Genomic DNA, 11,761 nt, shown 5'->3' on the forward strand with positions numbered 1-11,761 from the left:
TGATGCGAACATCTGGATTCCCAATTCTTTTAATAGTCTGTGCCTTTCACTGACCCAAACATCTGGATTCCCAGTTCTTTTAATAATCTATGCCCTTACCTGCTCCAAACATCAGCTTAAACATCCATCCATCATCAGAAACATGGAAAGAAGGAGGGTCTGTTTTTAGACAAACTGAAAAAGGTATCACCTAGGATAATATAATATAATCTATATCTATATTTTATATTATTATTAACATGCTCTGATGATAAGGAGTTTTAATCCCCCTCCCCACCTGAAAAGAAATCTGTTCCAAATGCAAAACACAAACAGAGGAATTTCAGTTTTACTTTCACAGCATCAAGCAGCTTTAGTACAGAACAGTTGAGCTAAGCCAGGCTCCTTGTTGTCTCCTTTTTGCTCACACAACAAATACTGTTTCAGTTCCAAACAGCCCTCAACTCTCTCACGCACTGACAGGACACTATCCAGGTGAATACTGCTGGATGCTGGTAGGCAGAGGCAGAAATTTTTTCCCCTTATTTTCCTCCCCCAAAACTAAGCCCAACCACATAATTTCGTAGTGAAGCACGGGTATCGAGCTAGTATTTTATATAAAAATGCTTAAGAACCCTAGCAACCACTGCCTCAAGGAAGAAAAGAAATCAAGTGAAGTGATGCTAGAAGAAGGCCCCCCTTCTCCTTTATAAAAATAAACACGGCTGCCAGAGAGCAACTCAATAATATCTGTTTGCAAATGGAATTAAACTCCATTAATAAAGATTGCAGGTTGGGGAGAAAAAGAATTAAGTCCCTAAGTAGCCTGTGAAGAAGCAACCCACAACAACCAATGTGAGAACAATAGCCTGCCACACATACACCTTTTTCAAAAGAGGATTCCTCATCCAGCTCAAAATAACGTATAAGAAAAATGACAATAATTCTCAGTCCCAACCAAGTCAACCAGACGAAGAAGCGTCACAACATGAAGACAGATTGCTTTTATTGAAAATGTCTACAAAACATACGTCCCCACAAGGGAAAATGAGTAGAGAAAAAAAAAAGGAAGATGTCAAAGCTGTTTTAATTAAAGAGAAAAACTTATCCAGAGTGTTTCCATCTGGAAACCATTTCTGGACTTTATGCTCAAAATAGAAAAAAAAACAAATAAAACTTTGATCTTGGGTTTCGAAGACTAGATCAACATTGTTGTTACAGAAACAATTTATGTCTACTAGAAACACAAAGCATAAAAGTCGAGATGACAACTGCATTTTGTATTGTACTGCACGAAAAAGAGCCGGAAGTCATTCCTTCTTTTTTCTTTCTACCTGCCTTCCCTTTTCCTTTCTGAACTTAATTCAACCCTTTGTATTTTATATTACGATAAACTCTAATAAAAGCTTTTTAAAAAGGGAGAGAGAGAGGCTAGAGTAGCAGAGTCTGGCAAATCCAATTCTGCTACGTCCTCTCCCCCTTTTATATCCACCCAAATGAAGGAGCTCTGTCTGAGTCTTTTATGTCTCTTTTCTGCTTGCTTTGGACTTAAGCCATGTTTTCCTCTTGTCACTTTGGTAACAGATCCGGTGTACATCTGGCAAAGTCATTTCCCTTGCTCTTTACAATAGTCTATCTGTTGTCTGTAATTTGTTTGTTGGATTAACCAAGTTTTTTCTCTCGGGATTTGACTGGATGGAATCAACGGCTGAGAAACATGTATGAAAATGCAAACCCCCCTCTCTCTCTCTTTCTCTCTCTCTCTCTCTCTCTCTCTGTTGTTGTTGTTGTTGTTAGTTGCGAAGTCATGTCCAACCCATTGCAACCCCATGGACAACATTCCCCCAGGCCTTCCTGTCCTCTACCATCTTCTGGAGTCCATTTAGCTCAAGCCGACTGCTTCAGTGACTCCATCCAGCCACTTCATTCTCTGCAGTCCCCGTCTTCTTTTTTTGTCCTCAAACATTCCCAGCATTCAGGTCTTCTCCAGTGAGTCCTTCCTTCTCCTTAGGTGGCCAAAGTCTTTGAGTTTCCTCTTCAGGATCTGGCCTTCTAAAGAACAGCCAGGGTTGATCTCCTCTAGGATTGACCGGTTGGATGGCCTTGCAGTCCAAGGGACTCGCAGGAGTCTTCTCCAGCACCAGAGTTCAAAGGCCTCAATTCTCTGGAGCTCAGCCTTCCTTATGGTCCCACTTTTACAGCCATACATTGCAACTGGGAAATCCAGAGCCTTGTTGTTGTTGCTTTTCAAAATTACAAGCAGATGGATGGGAATGTGACAAAATAAATGAACATTGGAAGAAATTGAAATGGATCATTCCATTCTGATCTTACTAATTCCATCTAAGGCTTAGGTTTTATCTAGGGCTACCAGAACACATCAAGATTATGTTGTCCAGCAACTGGTAAACTGCAGTTCTCATTCATTTCCCACACCTCATATGCAGAAGATCATTTCTCAAGCGGACCGATAAAGGGGAGCTGATGGTTTTCAAAATTGCAAGCCGGTACAGTTTTCCAGAAAAATGAAGCTTACGTGCCTGTTTTTCTTCCTTTCTATTGGAAGACCTTAAAAAAAATGGCACTGGTGATTTTGGCACTAGAATAAATTGTATAAAGAGGCTTTATATGAAAGTCATGTTGATGGAGTTCCTGTGGGATAACTAACATCTTTCTTCCTAATAAATGCTACTAATCACAACATTATGATTTATGATGAATGTATTTTTATTATTATGATTTATCACTTATAGCTTTATGTACAGTGAGAGCTTATGTGTGTCTACTTAGCCAATAAAGAATTCTATTCTACTCCACTCTACTCCACTCTACTCTACTCCTGTTCTGTTCTGTTCTGTTCTAATCACACCCTTTGAGTTTGTTCTAGAGCCACAAAAAGAAAGTCTGTCTTGGCTAGGGCTGAAGGGAATTGAAGACCGTACATCCATCTGATAGTGAATGAGAACCACAATTGAACATCAATTCTCACCATCACAATTAGTGATAACATTACAGCCCATTAGCCTGCCCTTCTATTGTTAGAAACCACTCCTGGACATCAAAAACATTAAGTCAAGTGCTGTGAGCCTCTGGAGTAATAAATCTTTCCTGGTTTTCTTTTGAAATATCTATGATTGTAGAATATACAGAAGCTGGAAGCAAACTGGACCACTGAATCTTAAGGTGACCTGACGATTTAAAGCATCTAATGAAGTGTACGTTGGATGTAAGCTACAGCTCACCAAAAAAAAAAAACTATTGCTTTTAATAAACTTTCTTAGCTGAAAAAGTGCTACCAGACTCCAGATTTTGGAATACCCTAGGCCTATTCGGTTTTTCTCCTACGATGAAATCTTTACACTTGGCAAAAATCAAGCCAGGAGTTTCCTAAGAAGGATGCCAGAAAGAATTGTGATGAAGAATCCAAACCATCTGGGAATGGTATTAACGCCCCCAGAGAACTCTTCAATTATAATCAAGTCATTCCATTGGCCAATGGTTGTGAACTCCTGTTGGTAGATTGAAGAATTTGGTGTGCATCGCATAGTGTGATCTCCACTGTTCTCAGGAGCTATGGCTTCATATCCAACCAAGCTATCGCAGAGAGCTTTGTTTGCACATCCCTTCAAGCTGACCTCGAGAGGAAGTATCTCTGTGGAGAAAATGAAAGAGCTGAAGTGCCAAGATTGGGTCTATTACAGTAAACACAGTACAACAGGGGGTATCAAACTTGATTTCATTGAGAGCCACATCAGGGTTGTTGTGTTTGACTTTGGGGGGGGGGGCAGGGTAGGCGTGGGCAGGGTGGGCCTTGCCCAGCTTGACATCACTCATATCAGGGGTGCCTGCGGTGGGCTGAGCTCTCTGCCAGAAAAAATGGGCTCCCAATCTCTGTTTTCAGCTGGGACAGCCTCCTGCAACCTTCTGCCCGTGAAAACTGAACTCCGTTTTCTCAGAGGGCTGCAGGAGGCTGTCCCAGCTGAAAATGGAGATTGGGAGCCCATTTTCACTGGCAGAGGCACCATGGGCCAATGGGCTGTTTCCAGGGCAATCCCACAGGCCAGATCTAAGCACCCTGCAGGCCAAATCCGGCCCGCGGGCCTTGAGATTGACACCCCTACAGTGTAACAAAATTGGAAGACACTTTGGAAGTCTTCTACTCCCAACTCCCCGGTCTAGCAGGAAACCCTAAACCCGTGAGGGCAAACCTATGGCACGGGTGCCGGAAGTGGCATGCAGAGCCCCTTCTGCCAGCAAGTGAGAGGTCATCCAAAAGAGCCTCACTGTGCATGTGCGTGCATGCTGCCACCCAACCACTGACTCTCGGGTATCTGGCCTACATGCACGGGGGCGGGGGGTGGGTGGGAGATGCACACACATGCACAGAGGCACATGGTGCATGGGGGGGGATCATGTGTGCATACGCAGGGATGTGTGGCATGGGGGGGTCATGCATGCATGCACAGGAGGCTTGAGGGGGGGGGCTGCATGCATTGCCTTTCAGGAGCCGAAAAAGGTTAGCCCTCACTGCCCTATACCATTCTGTCCATCCTCTGTTAAAAACCTGATGGAGCACCCATAACTTCTAAAGGCAAGTCCTTCCAGTCATTAATCGTTCTCATGGTCAAGAAGTTTCTCCTTTTAGTAAGAACAATTCATCAGTGGAACGAGTTGAACTGAAGCCCATTCCTCTTTCCCCAATAGTTTTCATGGAAGAGCTGGCCAACCTGAGATGTTCCTGGTTAGGTTGGACTACAACGCCCATCGTCCTCCACCTTTATCCTTTCAGGTTGAAAAAAAATATGGCAGTTATGGTGTGAAATACTAGGAAGGTATTTTATTTTTGTCTGCCATTATCACAATGAAACAGACATCATGAAATTAGATTCAGACAAGTACGATAAAAATCTAGAAAGAATTATACTGGATGTTCTCAAGAAGGTTGAAGGAGGATGTGGGGATAATGTGGTCAAAAATCCAGGGAGGGAGGGAGGAATTTCATTATTACTCCTACAGTTTGGGGAAAATATAGCTTACAGCATGCCACCCAGTGGTGGGATTCAAAGTTTTTTACTACTGGTTCTATGGGCATGGCTTGGTGGGTGTGGCTTGGTGGGCATGGCAGGGGAAGATGGCTGCAAAATCTCACTCACTCCCACCCCGCTAACCTGCTTTCCAGCTCCGTTCTCCTGTGCAGGGCAACCAAAGAAGACCCAGCCAATCAGCTGGGACTCAACGGGAGGCAGAGAAGAGATGGGGTTGGCGGGGCCAGTCAGAGGAGATATTTGCCGGTTCTCTGAACCACTCAAAATTTCCACTACCGGTTCTCCAGAACTGGTCAGAACCTGCTGAATATCACCTCTGTTGCCACTGTTGTGCAATCCACACAAACAAAATTGACTTGAAAAATCCATAGAAAGCTACACAACCAACCAACCAACCATGGCTTGGCCAATTGTGTGAATGCAACCTGGCGGCTTCTAAGACAGACTTCCTCATGGAGACTTCTATTGGAAATCTTCAGCTAGAGCGCTGACCCTTTTGATTCGATGGAAATTGTCATCCATAATCAGGCTAATATAATCTGAGGAAGGTTGAGCTAAGTAGATAATTACCCATTCCTGAATGCAGAATTCCTTCGGCACAGTACAGCTCATCTCCAGTGCAATCAGTAACTTCTTCGTGACATGTTCTTCCCAATGCAAAGCATGCTGGGCACTGCTTCCCATTGACTAGGGCCTTCTTGGGCAATTCTATAGAAAAGATAGAACCATTAGATCAATGGTGGGATTCAGTTTTTTTTTTTACTACCGGTTCTATGGGTGTGGCTTGATGGGCATGGCTGGGGAAGGACACTGTAAAATCCCCATTCCCTCCCCACCCCACTAACCTGCTTTCCAGCTTCGTTCTCCTGTGCAGGGCAACTAAAGAAGACCCAGCCAATCAGCTGGGACTCAATGGGAGGCGGAGAATAGATGGGGGTGGGGCCAATCAGAGGTGGGATTTGCCAGTTCTCCGAACTACTCAAAATTTTTGCTACCAGTTCTCCAGAACTGGGCAGAACCAGCTGAATACCACCTCTGCATCAGACATGAGATTAGAAACAAATATATTCCCAATGAAAAGGGCTTTAGAGCACGGGCCTCCAACCTTGGCTAACTTGATGACTTGTGGATTTCAATTCCTAGGTTGCCATGCTGACTGAGGAATCCTGGGATTTGAAGTCCACAAGTCATAAAACTTCCAAGATTGGGGCCCCCTGCTTAGTGGGAATAATCAGGGATTTGTTGTCTTCACCAGGATTTTTTTACATGACTGACCAACCTGCAACTGTAATTATATGCTGCATTTTTTGATAAGACTAACCTCTTCATCTAACAGATGTGCTTCCTTTGATATGCAACCTGAGGACACAGCAATCAGCGGGAAACCACTTGTGCGTGTGTAGAAGGAGACACTAACAAATGTTTGATTGCTTTGCCAAATGTGCAATCATCACTGAACGTAATGCTTTTATTAAATATTAATAACACTTATTAAGAATATTCATGACAAGGTACCGATAGTCCTTGACTTACAGCAATTTGCTTAGTGATCTTTCAAAGTTACGACAGCACAATCTGGGTCCTCATTTTACCAACCTCAGAAGGATGGGAGGCTGAGTCAACCATGAGACGGTCAGGAATGAACTCCTGGCTGTGGGCAGAATTTGCCTGCGATGCTGCATTCTAACCACTGTGCCACCATGGCTCATGTTGCATTGAACCCCACAGCTACCTCTCAAACCTCTTAAGTAAGGGGAGTAAGAGTGACGTGATAGCAGTGTTCCAATATTTGAGGGGCTACCACAAAGAAGAGGGAGCCAAGCTATTCTCCAAAGCACTTGAAAGGCAGGACAAGAAGCAATGGGTAGACACTAATCAAGGAGAGAACCAGTGGAACAACTTGCTTCCAGAACCTCTGGGTGCTCCAACCCTGCAGGTTTTTAAGAGACTAGGCAGCCATTTGTCTGAAATGTTGGAGACTTTCCTGATTGAGAAGAGAGTTGGATGAGAAGCAGTGGTGGGCTGCAATTTTTTTTAACAACCGGTTCTCTGGCTGGGTAGGTGTGGCTGGTTGGTCATGTGACTGGGTGGGTGACATCACTCATCACACTCAGTCCCACCTCCCGGCCACTAACCTCAAAGGAAGAGGGAGGATTCAGCTGGTTGGGGCTGACCCCATCACTGGCTGGCTCCGCCCCTGCCTGTTTTGGGCCGGGTTTCTTGGTCATTTTCAGACCATTTTGGGGGCCATTTTCAGGATGTTTTCAGGGTATTTTTGGGCTATTTTCAGGGTGTTTTTCAAGCCATTTTCAGCTATTTTTCAGACTGTTTTCAGGCCATTTTTCAGGCCATTTTCAGAGCATTTTTGGGCTATTTTCAGGATGTTATTTGGGCCATTTTCGGGCCAAAAACACCCTAAAAACAGCCCCCAAAACAGGCCAAAAATGGGCGGAAGTGGGGCCAGCCAGTGGTGGGATTTGCCAGTTCGCCAAACTGCACCTAATCTTAACTACCGGTTCACTAGAACCGGTGCAAACCGGCAGTAGCCTACCTCTAATGAGAAGACCTCCAAGGTCTCTTACAACTCTCTTATTCTGCTATTCTGTTCTGTTCTTCTGGAATGCAAGGTGTTTGCCTCTCACTTAAGATTTCCACCAACTTTCCTACCTAGTCGTGATGCGAATTGCAGTTCCCAACCCATCTGAAGTGGAGGACAAGACAGGGAAACCCGAGCGAGAAGAACCTAACACAGACATACCTGGAGGGACTGTTTTTCTACATTCCTCTCCTTCGCAGCATTTCAGGTGGGCCACCGCTTTTCCTTTCTCGCCCATATTAATTACTTGAACACCTTTGTCACAGACGTCAGACGAGACACAGGTTTTTATATTCAGGGATAGTCCTGTGGGAAATGAAGTGAGGGAAACTGCTTTACCCCCAGAAGGAACCATGATGGTTGTTGCAGAGTCAGTAGGAAGCATGTTTGAGAACGAAGCAACAATTGGTATTTTTCCCCCATTTTCAAAAGCCAACCAAACTATTGGATGAATCCAGTTGGGTTGGATTCATGGTTGACTAAGTACTCCAGTGAGGAGTACTTAGTCCTTCCACCAAAGATTTCTCCCTTCAGAATTCAATCCAAAATGAGTAAGTAGAGGAGCTCTTGGAATAAGGGGATCTTAGCCATAAAAAAACTCTAAAGAGTACATATTTTTAATTGATGTGAGGCAATAGCAATAGCACTTAGATTTATCTACCACTTTATAGTGCTTTATAGCCCTCTAAGAGCAGTTTACAGAGTCAGTATATTGCCCCCAACAATCTGGGTCCTCATTTTACCCACCTCGGAAGGATGGAAGGCTTGAGCCTGGTGAGATTCGAACTGCCAAATTGCAGTAGGAGTAGCTTGCAGTCTTGCACTCTACCCACTGTGCCACCAAGGCTCCAAGATAAAGGAAAACATTGTTCTGTTCTAGTGGTGGGATTCAAATATTCTTTACTACCGGTTCTGTGGGCGTGGCTTGGTGGGCATGGCAGGGGAAGGATACTGTAAAGTCTCCAGCCAGAGGTGGTATTTGCTGGTTCTCCGAACTACTCAAAATTTCCACTACCGGTTCTCCAGAACTGGTCAGAACCTGCTGAATATACCACCTCTGGTTGTGGCCTTGCCTATTTCTTGGAAGCCTCATTCGTGAGATCTACTACAGATGGTCTAGGGATTAAGGCACAATGCTAAAAACTGGGAGACCGGGAGTTTTAATCCAGCCTAGCCATGAAAGCCAGCTGGTGACTTCAAGCTATTCACCAAGAGATGGTGAGTTCTAGTCCCATTTTAGGCATGAGAGCCAACTGAGTGACTGGCCCAATCACTTTCTCCCAGCCCAAAGTGTGGTCTTTGTGAGGGAATACAAGCCAGAAGAAGCATTGGGTATTTTTGCTGCTCTGAGTTGTTTATAAAGTAATAAAGGCAGAATAAGAATTAAATTAAATAAACCTCCTTGGGGCCTGTAGAAGATGCAGCTTCTTGTACTTACCCATTGGGAGGACCATATTAGTAACACTGCATCTGTCTTTCCCAATATCACATGTCACCATATTCCCAGAACAATCTCCTAGGCCAAGGCATTCTTCACATTCCAGAGATAATCCTGCAGCATCAACCACAAAAAAAGGACAACAAATTGTCTCCTTTCTTATTTTCTCTGGCCCGTTTGAGACCAAGGTCACAGCAAGACTTCACCAATGATCAACTGAGATGTCAAGGAGGGAAAAAAAAAAACTCTACTTGACAGATCCCCTGGAAGGGTTTGGAAGCTTTTCTCCTCAACTGTGGCACCTTCCAAATGTAGAGCTTCTGGATTCCTTAACTGTAGGCTAGCTCTATGAAGCTAGTTTAAGGAAATGGTGCACTAATTATATACTGCCCCATTGTGCTTTATAGCACTTTCTGGGCTGTTTACAATGTCAGGGTATTGCCCCCAACAATCTGGGTCCTCATTTTACTGACCTCAGAAGGATGGAAGGCTGAGTCAACTTTTAGCTGGTCAGGATCGAACTCCAGGCAGTGGGCAGAATTTGCCTGTATTCTAACCAGTGTGCCCCCAGGCTTCCAGATACCCAAAAGGTACACTATTGCCTAGACTTCCAAATATTTTTCAGGACGCCAAATAAAATAAATATGTGAAATTGAACTGTTACAGGTGATTTATTGAGTATTATTATGGTTCATAGCACAGTCAGCCAGATGTTCAGACTGGATTTGCCATTGTTATCCACCTGTAAAATCCTCCCCAAAGATCTGGCATAGGCAAATATTGTTGTTTGATGGTATTACAGGTATCCTCACAAGATGCCAGCTGTTCCAAGTAAAACTGCCTTTTACTATTGATCGATGGTGATTTTATCAATGCAAGAGGTATTCAAGAGGTGCTCCAGATGTTTTTGGATTGGACCCAAGAGATCTATTACCATTGGTATTGCGTAATATTATCCTGGTTCATCACATATCAGCCAAACATTCATACTAGATATGGCATTGTTTGCACTGTTATTATCATCATTATCATTATTATCAGTTGCTGCCCATCTTGTGGTTCGAGATGACTTTGAACAACTTAGTGGGAGATAAAACAGCCAAATATCCAAATTATAAATATAAAAAGAAATTAAAATTACAAAAAAAAAGTTAAACCAAAAAGCATGGGTTTGAAGCAGTGGTAAGAACATTGGAATAAAAAAAGAAGGGAAAAAGTTATTCTTGCATTTTTGGGCTAGCTCCAAAGTTCCTCCCTCCCTCCACATGTATGTACCTACATGTGTGTATATGCATGTACTATCTACATGTATGTATGTGAATATATATGTGGTGTGTGTGTGTGTGAGAGAGAGAGAAAGAGAGAGACAGAGAGACCGAGAGAATATTGCTAACCTCTATAGTAGATGGCTTAGATTCTTTTAACTCCAGTTAATTTCAGCCAAGTATTTTTTGCTAAATTTTGATCATGTTCAAATTTTCAATGCTTGCATCCCCAAAAATCAGAAGAGGGAAAGCTTTTAATATTTTTTTAACTTTAAGATTTGATGTTCAGATTTTAATTTTTAACATCAGTTCTTTGCATCTGGAGACTGCAATCCATTTACCAATGTGGGATTACAAAAGCAACAGAACTAGATCACCCAATTTATATTTCAAAGCAGTTTGCAGCAATATTCCGATCCTGTGGTAGATGATGGTACTACCATCTACTGATCTTGCACAGAATCTCACAGGGGTCTGCTTTGGAGAATCCTGGTACTTGAAATCTTCATGCCTTAAAAGTTGCGAAGCTTGAAAAACACTGGCCTAGAGAGCTCATCAGTTCCCAAAAGATTTCCCTTTCAGTATGCCAAATCGAGTGATTTCATTCTTTGAAAGTCTACAATCCCAATTTGTCCGTGCCACAAATTCTCTTGGAAAAATATGCTACGAATTTGCAAAAGCAGTGAAGGCACAGAAGCCATTCACTTCAAATATTTGTCACTCTTGCCTACTTACCTTCAATAATAAATACCGTGAGAAGGAAGAGGGTCGGTGAAGTCTTCATGACAGCTGAGTGGTGCTTTGTTCAAAGCAGACCTGGAAGTCCTGAATATAGGAAATTCTCTTATTTTGCCAGAAGCCGAGGAAGCATTTTTAACAGCAGCCTCAAACCACCACTTCCTGAAAAAGAAGGCGGGTTTAAGAAATAAAAGTGGTTTTCTGGAAGGATAAAAAAAGAGTGAGAACAGCAGGAATCCTTTACAGGAAACTACTAAACCTATTTGTTTCCTGTTTTGCTGTCCAAAAGTAAAAGTTAAAACAAACTTGTGGATGAAGCTAAATAAAATATTAAATGCTTAATACCCTGCCAAAGCTTACATATTTTGCTCGGTGCCAATTAAAAGTGGCACAGCCATATTCTTTCTCTTGCCCTAAAATCAAAGGCAAGGATTTGAGGTTCCTTGAACACTAACAAAGTCTCTTAAGCGGAGGTTTTCAAGGATCTGAAAATACATCGGAAGAGGAGAGCCTGTGTTGTGGCCCTCAGCAGCCAGCAGAGCTGGCAGCAGACTCGGATAGTGAGGAGGTTGGGGAGTAACCTGGGCCAGTCCTGGAGTCTGGGGGAGGCTCTGATGAGGGGTCTGCGTCTGAGGCAGAGATGGGCTCAGGGCCGCCTGACAGTTATCATCTGCCTTCAAAGTCAAAGATCAGTGGGGCA

General features: G+C 43.3%; 1 protein-coding gene across 1 annotated transcript; it reads right to left on the reverse strand.

Annotated features, from left to right (window-relative positions):
* Positions 1–968: 968 nt before the first annotated feature.
* LOC113451416 (phospholipase A2 inhibitor NAI-like) lies at positions 969–11,336 on the reverse strand. The gene is made up of 5 exons (XM_087940058.1): positions 11,059–11,336; positions 9,059–9,172; positions 7,783–7,926; positions 5,595–5,732; positions 969–3,631 (listed from the first exon to the last, which is right to left on the reverse strand). Exons 1-5 carry the CDS (start codon positions 11,105–11,107, stop codon positions 3,351–3,353), a joined length of 726 nt encoding a protein of 241 aa, XP_087796184.1. The 5' UTR covers positions 11,108–11,336; the 3' UTR covers positions 969–3,350.
* Positions 11,337–11,761: the final 425 nt, after the last annotated feature.

Source organism: Pseudonaja textilis, chromosome 10, assembly GCF_049901715.1.
Source record: "Pseudonaja textilis isolate UNSWEBS1 chromosome 10, rPseTex1.2, whole genome shotgun sequence".
Taxonomy (NCBI): Eukaryota; Metazoa; Chordata; class Lepidosauria; order Squamata; family Elapidae; genus Pseudonaja; species Pseudonaja textilis.